This window comes from Bacillus rossius, chromosome 1, assembly GCF_032445375.1.
Source record: "Bacillus rossius redtenbacheri isolate Brsri chromosome 1, Brsri_v3, whole genome shotgun sequence".
In the NCBI taxonomy this organism is placed as follows: domain Eukaryota; kingdom Metazoa; phylum Arthropoda; class Insecta; order Phasmatodea; family Bacillidae; genus Bacillus; species Bacillus rossius.
In genome coordinates this window covers 304119234-304143166 of record NC_086330.1, presented here as the reverse complement: position 1 = coordinate 304143166, position 23933 = coordinate 304119234, and the positions used below count along the sequence as shown (strand labels likewise).

The window sequence follows — 23933 nt, the reverse complement described above, 5'->3', positions numbered from 1 at the left end:
TACTCTTCGGGAATTCATCTATTTAGTTTTTTCTCGCTAAATATGGCCTATTGAAAGTTTTGTTTAGCGAAATTAATATTCTTATCCTGTTTAGCGGGAAATAGAGCTTAACTTTCTTTTGTTTAAAAACCTGGTTGATGAAGAGTTTTGTTTCCCACAGTAGAACCTCGTTACTCCGTGACGCGCTAATACGGGAATCGGATAATCCGGGACGATTTAAAAGTGCAGAAAAAAAAAGAGAAGCTAAAATTGTCAGCGCTTAAAATTAACGTCATGCGGGCCGGCGGCCGGCAAACAATGCAAGCCATCGCGTGGGCCGCCAAAATCTGCAACGCTGTTTGTACCGACTCTTTGTGTCGCCCACCCCCCCCCCCCCCCCCCCCCCCCTTTCAACTGTCACATTTGTCACTCTTTAAACTTGAGGGAGATGTCCTGACTTCTGCTTCCGGTCTCCCGTTTGTTCGAATGTTGTTTCACGTGCTGCTGAGTTACTTTCCGCCCGCCAACGCACGGCAGGCGCCTGGCGAGTGACGTGTCTGTCTGGCATTCGGCTGGTCGAAGGGGTGGAGGGGGGTGGGGAGCTACCCAAAATTTATGTGTACAAGGTCAGCACGATCTTATCTTTTTCTCTTCGGCTGCTGTAAATGACAGTGAACTAATGGCTAGGCAGTGCCGTATTTTTTTAAGCCGAGACAACAATTTGAAGGCGGCCCTTACCGTTAACCAATTATCCGGGTTTATTATTATTATTATTTTTTTTTTACAGAATTTCAATTATCCGGGCATCGGCGGGTCCCAATGAACACGAATAATGGGGAGTTTACTATTTTTATCCATCTGCTGCCTCGGGAGATGTTACGTCACATGACCTTGGCCTTAACCCAGCTGCACGCTGGTGTCTGAGAAGCTTGACAAGACCTTCCGGGCTTACCTGTATAATCGCTAGTCCGTGAAATTTATGTCGTGATTTTTAAGTAATCATGTCAATGAAAAGTAGTTTTGTCTGGGAATACTTCACCGTTTACAGTGAACCGTCAAAAGCAACGTGTAATCAGAGGTACTTGAAAGGCTCTAATCGGCTCAGAAGATCGGCAAGATCGGCAGCAGATGATCGGCATCGGCATGATCGGCAAAATAGGTGATCGGCCCAGCTCTAACGGAAATGTCAGCTCAGGAAAACTATAAATGGCTACCACTCTTCGGAAAATTTATGGAAATATACAATGGCAGATTTCATATGACTATTGGTATGAGCCCCAACGAGGTGAAAGATAATTCACTTCTTAAAACAGTTTACAATGTTGTGAAAAAGATAGATCACAGCCGACTTAGAGCTAGTGTAGGAGATCCTGTACGGATCTCAAGAAATAAGAATTTATTTGCGAAAGGTTATTCCATAAATTGGTCCCACAAAATTTTTAAGGTGTTAAAAATACGCAACACTTATCCTAGAACATACTACTTGTATGATCTGGATGGTAATGAAGTTAAGGGCGGTTTTTATTCTCAAGAAATTCATATGACGAAGTATATAGACACTTATATAATTAATAAAATCCACAAGCGACTTCCTACACGTCTTCTAGTCAGCTGGAAGGGATTCCCAGAGTCAATAAAAACATGGATATCTAGAACCGATGTGGAAGATTGATGGAGTGAACCAGCCTTAACAATCTCTAATCGCGGCTGTCTGGAGACCCTTGGAATGGGGTGTGACACGTGGTGTGTGGTAAACTCCTGCAGCGCAGGAAGGGGCTGGGCGGGTCGCAGCCGGGCTGTGTGAAGGGGCTGGGCGGGTCGCAGCCGTGGCCTAAGTGGGGTGAGCATGTGCAGCAGGGAGTGGCGGGGGAGGACCCAAAAATACTTACATTATTTTTTAAAAGAAACGTTACGTAAACGAGACTCGTAAGAGATATTAAAACTGATGTGAAAAAAAATATACATACAATATTTTTTAAAAGAAACGTTTCATAAACGAGACTTATCGCAAAAGAAGAAAATATTATTACAAGTTACTTTTCCTGGTAATAATCAAATGGCAGGTACAGGTAACTAACACACACAACTTCCTGCCACTTAACTGGAGTAAAAAATTTTTTTTACTATACATAATGTTTTATTTTTAATTTGATTTACTATTTTTATAATTAACTGAAGTAATGCATAAACACCTAATATTTTAAGTGTGGAAAAAAACGTATGTATTTTAATTTGGGAAGAAATTACATTTGTATACAGGTACACGTAATATTTTTAAGTGTGGAAAAAAGTATGTAATTATTTTAACTTGGGAAGAAATTACATTTGTTTACAGGTACACGTAATATTTTTAAGTGTGGAAAAAAAGTATGTTTTTAACTAGGAAGAAATTACATTTGTATACAGGTAGACGTAATATATTAAGTGTGGGGAAATAAATATTTTAACTTGGGAGAAATTACATTTGTATACAGGTACACGTAATATTTTTAAGTGTGGGCTTTGCTAACGGACGCCGAGCGCTTGGCTGACGCTACCCTACGCGGGAGTCCGTCTGGGTTATTATTAACTCAGGAGGGGGAACACTGTCTCGACACGTCTGCGATGCTCTCTCGCGACTCCAGGCCTCGGCAATATATAAAAATTTAATATAATGACTATAAGAGAGAATACTATCTATATATGCACAAGACTTTCCTTTAAGTGACAACTGTTTGTGATGTAATAAGAATTATTCTAATAAAATGTGTGTTATATTATAAATTATATTACTTTTTTTAAGTAATTGCCACTGTATATTTAATTACTGGAAAAAACAATATAAATATATCACTACAAGAGAACATATATCTTTAAACATAAAAAAAAAACGGTGTTTGATTTCGCCAAATAGTACTAAATATACCTAAAGTATTTTTATTAATACATAAATATTGCTATAAGCATAGGTAATGCCTATAGGTTTTTCATTATAGTGGTATCCAAGATGGCAGACATGCTACATAAAAATTAAGCATAATATGACTATACTGGTCTAGTACTATAAAAAATAAACATGGCTGCCCTCCAGTGTGTGTTTTGAATTTGGCGCCTAGTATTACTGTAGTCATAGAGTAGTGGCTGCCGAAATAATTTTATTTTGTATTCAAACTTGAAAAAAAAAAACCACTGACTATATTGGGAAAATGATGGCTGCCTGGTATGCTGTGCTACAAGATGGTGGCCTGGTATGCAGTGCTACAAGATGGCGGCTTACAGCAATCGATTGTCATATATAAAATTATTTTATTTTCAAAGTTGGCTGTTCTGGATACATCCTAGCAGCCGAAATTATTATTTTTTCCAATGTTGACAAGAAAAATAAACATGGCGGCCGCTTAGCAGCCGACAATATATTTTAAATTTCCCACCTACCACTTTGAAAATATAAACATGGCGGCCGACTAGCAGCCGATGCGGCTTGTTTAAATTTCCCGCCTACCATTATAAAAAAATTAACATGGCGGCTAACTAGCAGCCGATGTGGCTTGTTTAAATTTCCCGCCTACCACTATAAAAATATAAACATGGCGGCCGACTATCAGCGGACAATATATTTTTAATTTTCCGCCTACCAATATAAAAATATAAAAATGGCGGCCGACTAGCAGCCGACAATATATTTTAAATTTCCCACCTACCACTATAAGAAATAAACATGGTGGACTACATACGTTTTTAAAACCTACACAACACAAAACAAAATTTTTATAAGCATATATACAACATCTGAAGTTATTATTTCCAAGATGCCCTCGTGGCCGTGCGGTTAGCATCGCTGACTACCAATCCAAAGGTTGACGGATCGAATCCCTGCCGCCGCGATACCTCCTATTTTTGTACTTGTAAAAATAAATATGGCCTGCACGACACTAGCGCTCCCTAGCTTCTTAAATTAGAACCATCGCCCGAGACTCCACTTGACGTCAACAACCACCTCAGATTTCCCTCCACGTGGCTCCCGGCAACGCCCACCCGGCTAGTGGTGCCACGCCCACCTCCTGCCACGCCCACCCGGACACGTGCTCCCACAACAACCTGTTTGATTGTTTACAGTGTCCCAGAACTGGCGGTTCCCCCCTACTATGAATCCACGCAATTTGAAGATGTGCTAAGTGAGGAATAGGTTTATCAGAAATTTTACAATTATTGTATTGTCTTAATATCTAGAAACCTGTTATTATTTTAATTCTTATAAAATCAGGATATTATTAGTACAGTATAATGCCATTTTTATGTACCTGGGATTTACGAATTCCCTTGCTTAATGTATAGTATTAATTAATTACTTTTCTGCTTCATGCAAAAAAATTCTTGCAATTTACATTTACCAGCACGCACTGCTTTTGATAGTAAACCATTTGAAAATAGTTTATACAGAACAACTAAGCTGAAAATGAATATTGTTGCATTTATTTATTCTAAGTTTTTGCATGTTCTCATACCATGTTCATATGGCATTGTAAAAAAAATATATTGTGCCAGTGTCACGTCAATCATTTGGTGATGAACCAAAAGTTTGGTGAAGTTTAAAAATTAAGTTTAAAACAATATGACATCTTTCATTGTTATCTCTCTCCCTTTTACAGTTTAATGTTTTATGCATAAAAACAGTTGTAAATGTGGTGTACTTAAATAAACCGTAGATTACTGGGTCTTTATTGAAATAACATGTTTGCTGCATGACTAGAATCCAGGAAGAAGGGGAAAAGTTAGGGAATTAAAATGGTCAGGGAATTCCAGGAAATGTCAGGAAATAACAGCATAGTTCTGGAATTTCTTGCTCTGCTAACAAAAATGAAATGGAAAATACAGCTTTTATTGATGTTCCAACACCTCAAGAAATTTGGAAACGGTATATAGCATAAAAATCAGTTTGTTTTTACTTCTTTTCGTGAATTCTCAGGGTTTTTTTTCTGTAAGTACCGTACATAGTTTAACAATGAAAAAAATGTTTTACCTATGTTTACATACAAGTTCGATAGCCTTAACTAAAAAATTTCAGGAGAATCAATAGTAATCATTTGCGAAAACTAATTTTGATTTAAAACTGCATTAATTTTACTACGTGGCCATTATTTTGATGGGTGTGTGTCATCAATAAATAATTCAACACAGAATTTATTTACAATAATATTGGAGATTACCAGCTTCTGCTGATTAATAGAGATAAGGTTATGAAGAGTTAGGGCTTATGTGTTAATATTATACAAAATATATGAAATGAATAACCAGATCGCATATGTTGTGATAAAATTTCGAGAAAAACAACATAATGTGCTAGGAAGTGTGCGGCATGACCATAATCAGCAATCTTCAAGGGCGTCTGTATGAAGTGAGTGACTCTTGAAACTAGCTTTCAAAATCAGATAACCTCAACTTATGAAACTGGCAACCTCAGGTAAACATAAATAATTATAGTTTATGTTATGTGTAATTTGAATTATATTATGATTTAGGTTATAAACGCTATTCTATTGAGTGGTTCCAGCTTCAGTACAATAATTTTTTATTTTAACATAATTTTTGGTTAGGTTAGCTAGAATAGGTAATTCATAATCATAACCAATCATTCAAATACATTCAAAGTATTTTTAGTTTAGTTAACCTAGTCTACACTATTTAAAAATAATTTAAATGTAGCCAACCTATTCCAACTGCTTATTGTTATTATGATATCACACTAATCTTATTCCAACTGCTTATTGTTATTATGATATCACACTAATCTATATATATAAAAGAAAGTCGTGTTAGTTACACTATTTATAACTCAAGAACGGCTGAACCGATTTGGCTGAAAATTGGTAGGGAGGTAGCTTAGAACCAGGATACGGACATAGGATACTTTTTATCCTGTTACCGGGGGAAAAAATAAATAATAGTTAAAAAAATAAAAAACACGCTTTATATAGAAAACAAAACTAAAAAATAGAAAATCAAGAAAGTATATGGTTGACAATAATCATAAACCACTCTCACTTTTCATTTAATTAAATGTCACTTTTCATTTAATTAAGTGTCACAATAATAAGTAGGCTTTGTTTATATCGCGCCAAAGACAAACTGAAAGAAAAGAGTTCGCACATGAGCGAAATGGTTTTCTTTACAATGTGCGAACTCTTTTCTTTCAGTTTGTCTTTGACGCGATATAAACAAAGCCTACTAAATATTGTGAAATTATATAAATTGACGAAAATCTTATTTTGAAAATTTAATAATGGAATAATCTTATCAAATTAGTGTACTGTCATCGGTCCTCGATAAATCTAAAAAGTTTGAATGAAATCTGGCCGTTTAAAGTGGGTCAAAATCGCACCCAAAGGAATTGGTAACAAACATACAAACAAATAAACATACAGGTGAAGCTAATATAAAGCGTGTAAAAAAAGTGGTACAACAAAACGCAACTGAATGCAAAACGAAAAATTTATCAGTCAAAACATCAGTCTAGCCGTTCATTTGTTAAAAATGGTATAGCAAAACGCAACTGACATGGAATTACAAAACACAACTGACAGCTAAACGTAATGTTGTCTATGGTTAAGTACGGTTGAAAATTTGACAATTAACAAAACACAACTGACAGCTCAACGTAATGTTGTCTATGGTTAAGTATGGTTTAAAATTTGACACTGCCAGTAATTCAAAGATCAACTGCTGCCGACGAAATAAACGCTTGCCTCAAATCATCGAATCTATGGCACTATGTGAAGAAACTTCAGCTGACAACAAACATGAGAGTTGCATTGCTGAATGATACATCTGCTGAAGATTTCTCAGAGCAATTGATGACTATCGGTAATGGTCGAGTACCTATCGATGAATCGAGCGGATTGATTTCATTTCCTCCATATTTCTGTAACTTTGTCTCATCGAAAGAAGAACTCATCGACAAAATATTCCCAAACATTATTACTAACCACAAAAATAATGAATGATTGAGTAAGCGAGCAATTTTGGTGGCTAAGAATAAAGATGTAGATGACTTAAACTACATAATTCAGAATGAGATCATTGGTACACTGCATTCATTCAAATATATTGACTGTTTAACAAATGAAGATGAAGCCACCAACTATCCAATTGAATTTTTAAACTCCTTGGATGTGCCTGGCTTACCACCGCACAATTTACGACTAAAGGTTGGCTCCGTAGTAATCATACTTCGAAACATAAACCAACCAAAACTGTGCAACGGAACGCGTTTGGTGGTAAGTAAATTGATGAACAATGTGATTTACGCGATGATACTCAAAGGAAAATTCGAAGGTGAGGAAGTTCTCATTCCGAGGATTTCGATGATCCCAACCGATATGCCGTTTGAGTTTAAACTACTTAAATTTCCGATACGTCTTGCATTTGCCATGACCATTAGCAAATCACAAGGCCAATCCTTGAAAGTTTGTGGTCTGAATCTAGAATACCCATGTTTTTCCCATGGTCAATTATATGTGGCATGTTCACGGTTCGGAAGAGCATCTGCGTTATTTGTTCTTGCGCCTGATAATAAAACAAAAAATGTCGTCTATCACAAGGTGTTTTAATGAAGAGTGCAACCCATGCACCAAAATACATGGCTAATAAAGAATCATTCAAATACTTGATTTTTTTATTTATATTTATTATCTTAATAAAAAATTTAATTTAATAAAATCCAAAATCTGCTCATTTATTGCCTCTAAGGCGGAACAAAGTTCGTCGGGTCAGCTAGTTGTAATATATAAAAGCTGACCTAATCTCTCAAGAGTAGTAAACTGCTGGTAAAAAACTTGAAAGATGGTAAATTATGTCGGAGCAAAAATGAAACTTATTACTTCTTTCCAGAAATGAGGCTTATTTTTAGAATGACCAATAATTAATTTTAATAGGGAAGTTCTACCAAGTAAAAACATATTATAGGTGCATTTGAAATCCGGTGCTAGTGTTTTCTTCCAAGAAAAGAGGTTTTATTGTTTAACCATGAATTTTTTTTGGTATGCATATGTGTTAATATGAAAATGGGACGTTTGAACTGCACTTAAAACATTTTTTTCCTGTAGAAAAAGTGAATAACATCATAACACTGCATGATTGTTCATTTCTGAAAGGTCAGGAAAATTTTTCAATTCAAGTCTGGAAAATCTGGAAAAGTCAGGGGATTTTGGAATTTAAAGCTTGTAGCAACAATGAAATAAGAGTATAAAGAAACGAAAAAAAATTCCTGTAAATATGGTGACTTCGGAGATGCTCGTTTTACAAAAATAGAAATGTTTTGGAAAGGCAGTTGGCAACACTAAATTTCCAAACTTTACAAAAATGTTTGTGATATTTTCTGTTCATAAACATAAACAATTGCTTGAAAGTTGTGTTCAACATAAATATGGAACTAATTAATTATTAACATGTGATTTACTCTGTCCAAAAAAGAATTGTGTAGTAAAATCTCACCATAAAAAAGTAGAAATTTTGAGATGCTTTAATATGCACATCTCTTGTTTGTCCAAAAGGTGAAATATTATTTGCTCATCATTGAACTTAATCGTTAAGAACCACAAGACTGGAGGATTTTTTTGTTGGAAAAATCTCTGATATTTTATTAAGTTTGTCATGTATTTGCTTCTCATTGTTTTCGAGCAGTTTATATAATTTTGTCCTGGTTTGTTGAAATATGTAAAAGCAAATTTCTACCTAAATAACATTAAATGTTAGCAATAGAAACCATATTTTATTAATTTAAATCACAATCAAATATCTACAGTTTTTAGCCTCACCCTAGACAAACTGTATTGTTTCAAAATTAAAAAAAAATATATATATTTTTTTTTTATATTAGAGTGTCATTGATGGTAACTTGGTGTTTATGGACAAAACAGTGCAAACTGTATACAGTGTTGTGCAGGAAAACATTTTATGCTTGATTCTGCATGTTAAGTATGTTTGTTTAAGTGTGTTTTTTATGACAATATGTATTGTTATCTCTCTTCTTGCCAGATATTGCACCTGATATGGAAAGATCAGGGAAATGGACTGAAGTAAGGGGGTTAGAAACCTGATTTTGTCGTAATGCAGTTGACTCTCTTTAATCTGGCATTTTTTCAGTTTTGTACATTATCCAACACCGATAAAGTTTTTGTGTTTCCGCTTTGTATTCGGGCATATATCGACCTTATTGACTCTGATATCAGAGACTTTTGCAAACTGTATTAGTCTCATGTTTTTGATTACCATAGAGCTTCTTAGACAACTTGTTTCAGTTATCATTGTACTGTACATTAATTTTACTTTGTAATTGCAGTTAAAACTGTATTGATGTTCTTAAATTTGGCAAAATTGCTAATCTGATTTGTCAGTGGTCCTAATGTGCTGTGTTAAAGGTCTTTTACTGTAATATTTAATACAGGTGTTAAATTGTATTGTGTGATTTAACGGGAGATAGGTAATTCTAGTGGAACGTAGTTATTGTGGAAACTTTGGAATGCTGGGTGTTTTATTTTAATCAAGAAGGTTTTAAGATATAAAACTGCAATGAAACTCTGAAGTTTAATTTTTCACGGGACCTCATGAAAAATAAAATTTGAGAAGAAAGAAAGGATAAATCAAGCAAAAGCCTTCTTTACTGCTTGAAGTAATGTTAACCATAGAGTTAGAGCTCAGTTTTAGATGAAATAAAATAATTTTTTTTTTCCTTTTGATATTATTCACATTTTTAATGTTAGCTGCAATGCCACACATTAGTATGAACTACTGATGATTTTTAGTAACGTCTATAAGTTATACCAATTTTGAACATAGTGTATAGAAACCATGAGTTTTTACATACTACATATTTAGAAACATGTAAGTAATGAACCAGGTGTATAAGTGTGTAGGTGCAATGTATCTTGGGCATCTCAATGAAAACAGAATAAATAAAATACTAATAAGTGCAATGAAAGGTAAAATTCACCAAATTCATTACAGGTGAGCATTAACAATCTTATTTGAGTGGATAAAAGTTTTCAGTAAAATACAGAATATTGATGGCAAGAACAATTTGATTCTGAATAACTTTGTGTTTTTCCAAACTGATAACAGTACTATTAATCAAATAATGAAATATTTTATTTTGGATACCAGAGTAAATTATCTTTTTTTATGATCTAACCTAGCCAATCATGATTACCGTGTCTTTGATATAGGTATTTTGACATGGGGTTAATCAGAATTAACGAAGAATAATGTAGTTATAAATACTCACACTCAACACATGAGTGTTGGCCAATGATGCACTTGCAACTCAATAGTTTGGAGTGACAAGTTAAATTTACCAGGACCTACGGATATGTCGCAGGCGGTGAACCTGGCTGCGAGGCTATAAATGAATAGTTGGATGACTGGAACTCTGGGACCGACAGCTTAAACACCTTGGGAGTTTGTAACTGCTAATTAAGAGCAGATCTCACAGACAGTAGACAACTGGATCAACGAAAAGGCCACACTGCGACTGCATAGTTTCCTGGGACAGCTCCAGAGGGACGTTGAATTATGACCGGCGTGGAAGGTCTGGTACAAATGACGTACACCCTCAGTCTGCGAGGAAAAGCGAACGTTCTAGCTTTTACTCTATCTGAAATGATTCTGTTGATATTCGCGGAAGCTGCGAGGATCTTCTAGCTCCTGAGCAGTATTCCTCAGACATCGGGATTGCCAACTCACACAAGAGCCACTTCTAGCTAGGACTCCATTTTTTCATCATTGTAGATTTTAAAGATTCACTATCAATCAAAGACAAATGAAAACCATAGAGGAAAGTAGTACTTCCTAACTACTATGCCTGTAGGGTTTGTGCTATGGAAATAGTCAAAATAAATTGCGAAACTGTGTTTGATGTGGAAATATCTTAAAATTGAACATTATATACACTAATAGAATTTTAACAAATGATCAGTATGATTAATATCAATGATGTAATCAGGTGAAATACTTTACTATAAATTTATAAGACTGGTGTTTGACTGGCTGAGTTGCATACTCAACTCTTAACTGTACATGATAACATATCATACTTCAAAATGACATTACCATGTTTTATCACATAATCATCGCACATTTTATACTAAAATCAAGTTTGAAAAGTAGGGGTGCAACAATTATGTGAAAAAAAAAACAAAAAAAAACATTTTTTGTTAGGTAAAGTTATTCATAAAAACAAAACCTATTCAAGGCAAGTACTTTCATTTAAAAAGTAGAGTATACAAAAGCACGCCAAACAATTTAAATTAATAAGTCATGCAATAAAAACATTTTGTTCAACTTTAAATAGAAAAACCTAAACTGTGACACGAATGTGAGTAGGAGCGCATAACTACTGTAGTACACACCACGAGAAAGTGTGGGATATAAAATGTAGTTATTTCTGCACCAGACAGAGCTCATGTGTTGCATGCAATTGATATGCTATCTATCGATATTCTACTACGTGCGCACTCTCTATACAGTAATCAATGTAACCAAACATGAATGATGTCAACTAGCGCTGGCTACATATTTATAAGCGGTACATAGCGGCGACGAAGACGAAAAGATAAAAGTTATAACGTTTGGAAACATCTTTATAAGAAAATGTACACGTCAGACAACTACGTATTTCTGTTAATTAAATAAGTAAGCGGTAACATCCGAATGAATATTAGATTTCAACTTTAAAATACATTGTTTTATATGGGAAAGTTACCTAAACATAGCGCTCGTAATCTAAAAACATCATGCAACGTTTATGCGAGAAATTTGTTTTTCTCCAAAATTTGATGTCCTAAAATAACGGTGTGATGATTATGCACATGCGTCAATTATGCGAAGAAAAACTGTATATAAATAAGAGGATACATAATAATAAACATAGAGCACACTTATAGCTATGCTCAATTCTTACATAGAACTGTTTAAAAGAACCATTAGGTCAATTTTTTTCAATGCCTTTAATACACATGTTAAAAAAACACAAATTTTATTTTATGCAATTATAAATGCATATGCCACCTTTTGAGTTTCTCTTCTATTCTACAATTTTTCTATAGTATCTTTATCAATGCATATCACACACAAAACATAATAACTTATATATTATCAAAGCATAAAAGTTTAATTCAAGGCATAAACTATATACATTCTAATTACTAAAATTAAAAATCATAAACACATACAAAAATTTTATTTTATCAATTTCTGGTTAACAAAGATTTTATTCACTTAATTAATGCCACTACTACTGTACATTTCAAATGAGCATCAGATGCATGGCTTCTTTAGACTTAGCATGAGCACTCTGTTACTGTACGAAGCTAGAAGGCACTGAAACCGTCTGTGTTGTAGGCCCACAGCAAGACGAGCGATGGAGGTGCGCACCAAGGCCAGCCCGACAGTCCGGAGGATGGGCAGTCGCATCTCTTGCCACAGCTAGTCGACACCTCCCTTGTCACGGGGAGGATTGTGCAGGTGAGCAAGCAAGTGAGCATTGGTTGACACCTCCCTTGTCACAGGGAGGATTGTGCAGGTGAGCAAGGAAGTAAGCAGTGGTCGACACCACTGACTAAAATATCCTACAGATTGATATCTGACATTGTAAAATTACCTACAAAGAGCAACTGGATCAGAAAATAAATTGAATCGTGATGTTTTCAGATTCTATACTCCCCTACTTTAAAATTCAGATTTATTTTAATTTAGTTACAGAAATAAATATGTGAAATTGTTTTCAATTGTTCAAAAGCACACTAACCTATGAATAACGACATGCATTTATTGCATATGGTTTAATTAAAAATTTGATGATAATTTTTTTTTTTTTTTTGGTTCAAAAACATTAAATTTTCACTTTTTGTATAATACTAAGAATAATCCTTCCAAAAACTTGAAAAACTGTAAAATTGATATTTAAAAATTATCAATATGATGATTTGGGTCTATAAATTGCAAGAAAATTATGAGACATATCAACAGTAATGATTTTTCCAAATTTTGTTTGGGTTTTAGGTTTGTGAAATCCTTTTATTTTTAACGCTGCACTGTCAGCAAAGATGACATACTTCAATACTAAACTAAAAAAATGTAAGCTGCCAGAGATTGAAAGTTGCATAATCAATAGTTTGGTCAATATATTGAATACTTGTATACCAAGCCTCCAGTAACAAGCTTTAAAATGAACTCTGTATTTATTTGCTTTTCACATAGTTTCACTTAATACCAAATAAAATCTCAAAAAGATCAACATTTTTCATATTTTAGCATAATGTACAGTTACACCATTTTTATTGGCTTATTATATGTAGATATCATTATGTTCAGCATTATGTATTACTGTGTATTAGCGACTAGCTATAGTGCTGTATAAAATATATGCAGTAAAACCTTGAATTTGCTTTCTTGGTATTTACGTTTTCCTGAAATTAAAATTTTCTTTAGGTCCTATTTATGTGTCATTGTAATGCAATACTTTTCCTCAAATTACAGCATGGAAATTATTCTCTTCCATCTATTCACATCTCGGATACGATGTAAAAACTGGTTTTTACGTATGTAAAACTTGTTTTAAGGTTTTCTCGCCCTATATATGGTTTCCCATCAAATACACTGAAATGTTACACTCCTACCATTTTCTCAATAAGAGGTACGATTTACATCATTATTGTATTTACCTGTATATGGATCGTAGATTTTATGCTAATTTTTTATTAAATAATATATACTGCGATCCATATGCGAATTTTCAATTTTGGGTACAAAAAATTAACATTGTACTTCAGTGGTTTACTATGTTCTTAAATAACTAGCCTGTGTTAGTTTTTAATAAATATGTCAGAAGTAAATATAAATTGTTTAATTAAAATATCTCAGTACAGCGTGTAAAGCATCGTGAACTGCGCCATTAAGCTATGTCTGTTGGGTGGCTTCCCGGCCGGCGCCGGTAAGTGACATGGCTGTCTGCCGCCGGGCTGCTGCTTGGCAAGAGGGAGAATCTAAATATAAACCAGCCAGTGAGCGAGAGAGAGGAGGGGTTTGCATGTGTGCATTTGTGTCCAAAAATTGTTTTCTAATGCAATATTTCATTCATGATAAAACTGCTGCAAAGATGTGCTTGATTTTATTGAAGAAACGAACCAAAAAAAAAAGACATGGAAATAGCCTGCGGTCTTTTCTCTCTTGGGGAAGGGGATGGGTAACAAAAATAAATAGATGGAAAGGGAAACACTTTTCCTTTGTATTATTTGTTAGATAGTGCTAAGGTGTTTGGGGAGGGGGTGAGAAAGGCCCATAAAGGATGAAGAGGGGAAAAACAAAGAAAATCAGTGCCGTGTTTCTTACGCTGCAGTAAGCTGAGACATACCATAAAGACTGTATTCTACTGGAGACAGTTATATGGCACAACCCATATTTGAGCGCGACCCTTAGGGGAAAAGTTTAGATTTTTTTGGCCTATAATTAAGGGTGCGACCCATTGGCTGGGGCAATCTTTCTGCAAGTTTATACATTATTTCCCAAGAATGTAGTTTTCCCAAAACTGTTTTCCATATAAAACAATGTTTTTATAATGTTGAAAATTATTATTCAATAGGAAATTACTGTTGACTTAACAGAAGTACAAAATTGTACAATGTGTAAATTCTCTTTCAGACACGTTTTCGGTTATCTGTTCCATCGCTGCTGTGTAGCACGCATTAAATTGTAGTCAGTGCTATTTGGCATCATGTTTAGTAGAGTTGATGCCTGTATAGAGTCTGCGCACATAGTCGAATATTAATATTGATAGCTTGCCGATGGCAAGCTGCATGCACATTCTGTCTCAAACTGAGTAAACTAAAATATTGATAGCTGGCACTTTCCATGGTTAGTGTCTACTATGATGACGATAGTTATTGGTACACTACATTAGTTCCATTCCATGTTTGGGTCATGGTGTTTGTTATCATTTTAAGTTAATTTTTTTGTTTTTTAATATTTATTTACCAGTAATATGATGTTAACTATAAGTGACATTGAATGCAAAATTAACATATGTGTTTGATTATTGGGAAACATTTTCCAACACCACCTCAATTTTTTGTACATTTTTATCCAACCATATAACATAAGCACAAAGTAATTATTTCAATAAGAAATTTAAACTTTTTGTTTTTATATGTGATTTATTTTGGGCATGGCTTGAGTATTGATTCAGCAACAAGAAACATTACTTTGAGCCATAAAATGGAGAAAAAAAAAACTCCATGCATTGGGGGTTCCAGAGGGGGTGTTACATTCCAGGTTGGCCCGGCAACACAACCCAGAAAAATAACCAAAAATTTGAAACGTTTGACAAAATCAAGTTTATAAGTTACATCTGTAATTTCATTTTTTTAACAAGCAGCCGTGCATAGCGACGATCGAGCGACAACTAACTCGCACCACGCAGTTACCTTCCTTTACAAAGCCAAAACAAAGGGAGGCAACTCCGTTGGCCAACTGACCAATCACAATCAGAATCCAATACCTGATCATAAAGGGAAAAGGGAAGGTACTGAAAAAAAAATTGTTTCTCTCTGAAAGTAAGGAAAGAGACATCACACCACCTCAAGGCTCTCTCTGATTGGCTGGCGAGACTGCGTTCAGCGAAAGTTCCAGGTTATTGCTGTGTAGTCATGTGTCCATGTGCTGGGTTTTTCAAACAACGCACTAACTTGAGGCATGAAAAATAACATAATAACATGCTGACGACAGTGTGTCGCAACTATGTCTTCCTTTCTTTTAAAACTTTCTAGAATGTTCTCGAATGTTACAGTCTTACCACCCAGAATATGCCTTACAATCATTTGACAAAACATAATTAATACTCATGTTAATTGTAAGCGATAAAGTAAAGAAATAACCATAAAACACTACATTAGCTTTATACAAGACATAACCCAAATTAATAATAATCACTATCAAAAAACAAACGAAACACTGGAAATGCCTGTAAATAATAAAAGAAACAATAAAAAAAATTGATTAAAATAATGACAAAATATATAAAAAAACATTAACATAAAACATTCTTAGCCGAATTGTTATAGGGTGATCATTGTGGCATGGCCTCCCGCCTCCCCAAACCCTGATTAATTTTCCTATTTTCTCCTAATTCCTTATCATAGTTTTCCAAACTTAAGTATTATTTTACTACAGTGCTGTAGATAATATGATGTTTTTGAACCACAAATAAAATATACTAAATATTTCAATTCTAAATGTACAAAAATTATATTCAAAAATTTGATTTGGCAGTAGGTAATGTTGATATAAGTAATGAAAGCCACTTTAAATTTTTGAAATAGTAGTAACTTTAATTAAAAGTAATGAAACTCTAATTTCCAGCATCCTTTTACTAGCTTGCATTTTTTTTTTGTTTTTCATTGTGAATTCAGTTTTTTTTTAATTTTTTAATTTTTTAAATTTTTTATTTAATTTAGCTAGTGAGAGACAGTTCATGTAAATCATGTGGTAATAATCTCTGAAAATGTTTTAGCTTTCTAACTTAAAAATATGCACATTCCTATGAATAGTATATATGTTTTGTATTATGTTTAATTTTTCTTATATGTAAACATGTAATATTAAAAAAAAAGTAGTAAGGATATTTAATTAAAGGGATTTGAAGCAATCCTGAAATAAGTTCATCAGGTATTTATTTGTAATTAGAGCTGGGCGGAAAAGGGAATTTTGGTTCTAAAAAATTTCGGGCAGGAAAAAATATCAAGCAAGAAATAGGACAGGATTGGAAATTATATGAGGTTAAAAAAATAAAAATTAAAAATTTTTTACATTTACAAACAAAAGATTGTGTCACTTTTATTAGGCCCAAAATTAGTGATAAAAAATTGATAAAGGTAGGTAATTTTAACTAACTGCAAACTGCAACAAAATACATATAAATAAATTTAATTTTATATCTGGGAAATGAAACAAAAAAAGTTTAATTTGAGAAATAGTGATGCAATTAACTCATATTTACAATTTTAACTCCTGTTAATCATTCTTTTTAGTTATTTATGACAGTCATGTCCCTTTCTGCAATATTCTACACACATTTACATAGAATTTACACTCAAAACTGGCTCTTTCATATACGTTTATGTTTTTTTTCTTTTGAGTTGCAAGTCGAACTGTCCGTAGCATCACAGATACTATTTCTGTGTGAACATTATAATAGAGTGATTATAAAGTAGATTCAAACATTTTTTCAACTACTATATTCACATCTCCATAGCATTACAGTTCTCATGTTCTTGCACATGCTTGTTCTGTTTATTTCCAATATGGTAAGAGATATGAAACAAAGAAATATTTGTTTTTTACAAGTTTAATATGTCAAAAATGCCATATTTTCAATTGTGAACACAATTAATTTTGCTGCTTTTGTGACAAAAGTGAAATAAATTTTGGTTATTTTTTATATGTTTCAAATGCTGGATAATGTTCTTGTTTACGATTGTACATGTGAATGTTCTAATGCATATATTTATTGAATTAAATAAAAGTTCAGTGCTGTTTTGAAAATAGTTTGTTTACAACTTTATTGGCGCACATGTACACTACCACAATAAATTTGGTAAACGAGAAAAATTAATATCCTACTCATTGGTTTGGTAAAGATAATTTACCAGTTTTTCCATCTCTACTTTTAATATCACCACATTTTTAATAAAGTTGACAAAAATTATTTTGTTGTATATTTTGGACAAATCATTTTTTGTAATGAACATCCACGTTATCAGGGGATATTGTTTTTCATCATTAAAGGAAATAGTGAGATTATAACACAAATATTAAAACTTACATCAGTCGGGGAAACAAATGTGAGCATCAACAGAAATCAAACCGAGATAAAGATAATACAACGAAAAATATTATAAAATGCTTTTACAAGTGACACACTATTACTAACCTCGAACATGAAATAAGGCCAGTTTCCACACTCTGTTGCATGCATTTTTTTTGTTTACACCATTTTTAATTATGTTAAATCACAGTTAGTTACAAAATATAATGAACAATGACCTTTGAGCAAATATGTCAAAATATATCATAGAAGAAAGAGAACGGCATTTGAAAAGCAAACACGAGAGAGTGCATGCACGCATGTGCATTTGCATGCATGTTTTGGCGTTTCGATGAAGCCCTTGAAGAAGCCAAACCGTAATTGGGTCTCACAATATGAGATATGCACCACTTGGATGCAAGCTCTGCAGTAGAAATGAACAGTGAATAGCTTTATAAATAATACACTTGTCCACATATGAGGATAAGTGTTCAAAATGAGACATCACAGTGCAGAAGGTGGTGTGTCGGCAGGTAGCGTGCGGCTGCCACCATTCGGCCCTGCTGTCGGAGGGAGACGGGCTGTATGTGTGGGGTCGCAACCTGGACGGCCAGCTGGGGAACGGCACATGCAAGGAGGTGCCCTTGCCAACACCTCTGTCCTCTGCCCTGGCGCACGCCCCCCTGCCACCCGCCCGGGTACGTACAGCACAGCCTTCAAGCTCGCTCTCATGTGCCCTGTGTATGGTTTTACTTTTAGGTTGATTTCGTCGTAAAACAGGAGATTTCTGTGTTATTTCTTTTTATTATTATAAATCCAGTTTTTGATGTGCAAACATTTTATTTCTCCATATACAACATTTGGTTGGAGTAATTTAATGAGTGGAATGGAAGTCAATTGGAACAGAAGTGTAACCACAGTGCGGCCATCTGTAGAAGTCTCAGAAATCTTGGAAAGATGGTGGACCTGCTGATTCATCAATATAAATTGCTTTCGTGAACATGGCAAAGTTTACACTTGTACATAGGTATTAAAAAGTAAAATTTTATAGTAATACAACTATTCTTTAATACTTTATGCTATAATTTATTGTCATAAAAAGAAATAACACGTTCAAAAAATACGCATTGCAATTTTCACAGTCCTAGTTAACATTGAAATGTAGAGATGAAATGAGAGCTGAAATAAAAATAAATGCCAAATCTGACAGTGATAAATAAATGTTTTGGTATCAATTTAATCCTGAGATTTTTATTACAAACTTTATTGAATTTTTATATTTCAAAAGATTACATTTTTGTGAATAATTTTATTATTTTAGTTGCATTTCGGTGCTACAAGGTGTATTAACTGGCATTTCTGTGTTACGCAGTGTGTTGACATGCTGTTTGGTGTTATTTCGGTTTTATCGCATTTCACCGTAACACCTTGTTCCTAGCCATGCGTTATTTCATTTTCCAATCATTGTTATTATTTAAGCTCTATTTCTGTAAATTTAGACCAACCTTTTAGCTCAGCAGTTAGAGCTCTGGTAGATGAACTAAAAGACTCTGGTTCAATTCCCAGCTAGGTCAGGGATTTTTTTTTATGTTCAGAACTGAGTGTTGTATTGTACCTTTGCCTCCATGCTGCGAATGGCACTGGTGAGTCACTGTGTGTCTCCAGCCATTGAAGCTCCTTGTGCGCCACAGCTTAAACACTTTCAGTATTATGATCACTTAGTGGGACTTATAGATAGAAAATAACTTCGAGTAAATATATGGTGATAAAATTTTTAGTGAAACCAAAAAAAAATTTTATAACTCTTATGAAAATATTACCAATAGCAATAACAAAAAAAAATGATGAAATAACCAGTGTTACGGACAGAGCTGATTCTCACTTGATTCTCCTTTTGTTTCCTGGAGGATAGGGGGTCACGGGCATCAGAGTAAGTTGGGGCTACCTTTTAAGAATAGTCCAGGTGTATGCGGGATAGTTATTGGCCCTGACCTACTGGAGGTGGTGTCAGGAGAAACATGGGCATCCCCAGCGAGAGATCCCGTGCAGTTGGCTGTTGGGTGCTCTGATAGAACAGCGATCAGCCTTCTTGAGGGCTGGGAGTGGCTGAAAAGGAACTAGTGCAGAGAAGTAGTTTGAGGACGGGCTAGAGATGGCCATGCTTTGTCTCCGCTCTGTTGTGGCGCAATCTCGAGCTGTCTCATTGACCCACGGGGCATACTTTGGGAATCCCCCTCTGCAGATGTGAACCCCAGGAATGCTGATGAAGATGGGGTGGCCTTGAATGGTTTCTTGCCCTTGTTTCAGTGCGAGAATGGCATTGGTGGGCGAATACTCACTCAGTGAGACTGGTGCAGGTGCAGATGTCGTACAGGGTATGGTTTCCCCTCGTCTCCCAGATTTTGCAATGAGCACTCGAGAGTTACATACACTAGTTTATTCCCAGGCTGCACAGGCATGAGCTACAGCCTCCCCTTACCCACTGGTCTAGAACCAACACACTTTCCCTACTGATACGGTCTGTAGCTGGGCAGGTCCTAGGTCTGACTTTAGTCTCTTGTCACTGCTCTAGACTCTCTCTGCTCACTACTATGGCTGGGGTCGGACACCTGGGTTGGGCTCGGTTCATGCAAACTCTTGAATTTCTTAATGCTTGACGCTGCTGCGGGTGGTTAGACATCAGGGCTCGGCTGCTGTAAGCTAGCTCGACTGCCTTGTGGTGCCTCCTCCAGTTCTTATATACCATTTCTGAGGGCTATCATATGTCGTAGGAAAGGGTAGGTTTCTTGGAATCACCGGCCACTGTAGTGCCACGCACACTCGGCCTGCCTGGTGGGAGAGGGGTGGGCTCGGGCTGCTTGGTCGCCCCTCAGCGTGGTTGCCCAAGGCAACCAGAGGTGTCAATGTGGTTGCCCTGGCAGACAGCGCAGGCTATCTCGCCCATGTGCCATGGCCGGGCACACGTTTTTAGGAAAAGATGGCCTGACGGCTTAGTGACTGAAGGCTTGGGCGGCACATCGCACATCATGCTGACAGCTTGATTGAATCCTAAGAAGGGCAAGAGGGATTCGAATTAAATATTTTCGGGCCTTATATAGTGTGCTCTAGTTTAACTGAACATTTTACAATCAATATTGACTTTTTTTTTCCTTTCACCATTTTTTGGGGTCTGTACTTAAAATAGTAACCCCCACAAAATATATTACAAGAAACATATCTTGCTGCTATTGCCGTGCAAAGTTTTCAATGTCTTTCAACCAATCTGAACACTATTGAAGTCTTGCTTAGTGGTTTAATTCCATCAAGAAGGCTTTAAAATATGGATTTTCTTATCCTAATAGGTAGCCAGTTAGAACACATGTATGATCAGCTTTAATTATAAGTCTAATCATTATGAGCAATTTTATTTGTGCCGTATTAGGTTAACTCTTGTGTGTGTAATTTATGTCTGTTAGTTAAATACTGCCTAGTCACTTGTGCCTGTGTCAAATGCTGGAGTACTTCAGTTAATGTCTCAAAAAGGGCAGTCATCAGAGCTTAAAGGTGAGAACAAAAATTTTTTTTTATCCATACAGTTTCAAGCCCTAACAATTAAAGGGCCCGCGACATCAGGGGTATGTGTCAGGCGGGTTGATAAGTGTGATGCTCACTGGTGCTTCTAGTGCGGTACCGCCTCTGAGCACAGTGCTGTGGACTATGAAATACAAGCTGTAATTATAACATTACATGACAGAGATATTAAGATCAAGGTGCAATGCAAATTTCTTGAGTGGTTTCAGAAACTTTACTGGGTGTTTCATGTCTAAAAATTATTCTGAAAACATGAGTTTAGTCATTTTCACTCTTCTAAAAATACATATCAAAAACTAAATATTGAAACAGAACTACAGTAAAACCTTTTTTTTGCGACCCCATTTATTGCGATCACCTCTCTATTACAACCCAATTTTGAGGAACCGTGAAAAAATTGCCGAAAATCCGAAGAAAATCGGACAGAAAATAAGTTTTTTGTGTTGAGTAGCGTGTTACTGCGTTTCTCTTGCCGGGTGCTGTACTGCCGTAGGGTTAATGTTCGTTTGGCAGCGCATATCTAAAAATAGATACCACTTCCTGTCGACTGCTGTCAGCTCTTAAGGGCGTTGACTGATTGCCAAGAATTCCAGTAAAATATGACAAATTGCCTATCTAAATGCACGGATGTATGACAAGTAGCATCTTCTGAATTTTCAGGCGAATTTGGCCGTACAATCCACCTTTGTCCCTCCACGCTAATGAAACACCTTTCCGACCCTCGTCAACACAGCTGGGTGCCTCACTAGGTAATGGGGATTATCGTAATCCCTTGTTTGAAAAGAGGAAATGAAGCATCTCATGCTGCTTTTCCTGGGGCGAGTCGAGGTGTTATGGGGAGCTCAGGAAAAACAAATGGTGGAATTTGTGAATTAAATAATTTAATTCAATAAGTTATAGATATCAAAATGCTAAACAGAATTTACAAATAAATACTTTGATATTGCGAACTCTGCAAAGTGGTACATATAATTAAGTTTTCACAGTGCCATATGTGTTTATTTTCTCTTACTTGTTTGATAAACTTCTCCGTTGAACATGCCTGTAAAAGGCGTCGTACACATTCTATAGACAATAAAGAAACGGTTATTGTTTGAACGCAGAATCAAGGCTTGATCCCTGTGCGTAGTCGGGAAGCTTTCAAAGTCACGTGGAGTACACATTTGTACCACAAAAAAAAAATTAATGGGGTTGGGATTTCTAATTTATAAATGCATCACAGTTGCTTATAATAAAAACGTCGTTTTTAAAGGCACGATAATTGTACTTTTTAATTAGCAGTTTTTTCGTTTATGCAAAAACTAAAGAAAATTGCTTACCTGAAAAGTTTATTCAATTAGTGGGGTTTCTCTTTCGGTCGCCATTCGATTTATATGCATAATATAGTTGCCTTGAGTAAGATATACTTTTTTTTTGCTTTGTGGCACAATTAATTTTGTATGTCTTGCTATGATGTGTGATATCCACTTTATCGGTTTTTATGCCACGCAGGTGGCATGGATTTATCACCTAGTTTCCTGGCTGGTTTTTTAGCATCTTTCTCATTTGACCAATCATACTGCAGTTCTCTATCTAAGGCGCTTCCGTGATCACTATAATACTGTACTGTACTTTTAACAAAATGCAATACATATCAAATTTCCAGCGTCTGTGTGATTGAAAGTAATTAATGTGGCATTAAGGTATGTCAATACTAAATTACCACATATAATTATGTAATATTTGGTGTAACACACAACAAAAAATTATTGAAAATAATTTTGAATTTTATTTGAATTTAATTGTAAATATGTCGCACGACTGTGGTATTACAGTTTTTTATAGGTGCCGCAATGTAACCTCAACTTTTTTGTAAGATCTACTTCTGAACTACTACTTAGAACAACTTATATGCGTATTTTGCATCTTCCGATTGAAAACATTTCCTTGTGGTAGTCACATGGCATTTCCTCAATGGCAATACTATTGTTAACGTTTGGCGGAATTATACATCATTGGCCTGAAAAAAATATCTAAACCAGAAGCAGATATACCACAAAGGCTGAAATTGCCATGTGGTATGTAAGGCGTGAGTGAATATTCCACCACTGGATTTTTATAAGTTATTACTGGTGAAATAATCGTGTGTGTAAATAAATATTCAAACACTTCCCCTATTTGTTTAGTCCCTAGGCTGACTTTGTAGAGGGAATGAGGATGTCTTAGTAATCAAACAACATCAACCTGATATTAAACACTCCCACCACGCTCATGCATGTCTCACGAGAAACTCGCACCCATGACCCCACCCTCCGCAAGCTGGTGAGTCTTCTACAGTGAATCGTATTTCAGCACTGTAATGATCCTTCTGTTCTGACACTAGCAGAGATGACTAAAATATCAGTAATTTTCTGTACCTCAACCAAACTCTACTTCGTACAAACTCCCACCAAACGTCAATTTAGATGAGCACGTACGTACTGTACTGTATATGTTTTATTATTTACTAATTTTTTTCATAACTGGTCATCCAGATATTTTTCGTAAGCCTATCTGTAAAGAATAAGCGTGTTTA

At 35.2% G+C, this 23933-nt stretch overlaps 2 protein-coding genes across 5 annotated transcripts in view; both read left to right on the top strand.

Annotated features, from left to right (window-relative positions):
* Positions 1 to 23933, top strand: part of LOC134527844 (uncharacterized) — a 286375-nt gene that overhangs the window by 176808 nt on the left and 85634 nt on the right. For 2 of the 4 annotated variants that reach the window (XM_063360800.1, XM_063360799.1), the window contains exons 20-21: positions 12352 to 12474; positions 18343 to 18507. In XM_063360800.1, the coding sequence (XP_063216870.1) occupies positions 12352 to 12474; positions 18343 to 18507 (288 nt within the window). Of the gene's footprint in view, positions 1 to 12351; positions 12475 to 18327; positions 18508 to 23933 lie in introns of all 4 variants that reach the window. The other 2 variants (XM_063360797.1, XM_063360798.1) reach the window with 1 other exon arrangement.
* The window catches only part of LOC134527847 (cation channel sperm-associated protein 2-like), a 254149-nt gene that overhangs the window by 157764 nt on the left and 72452 nt on the right, over positions 1 to 23933 (top strand). The window lies entirely within an intron of this gene.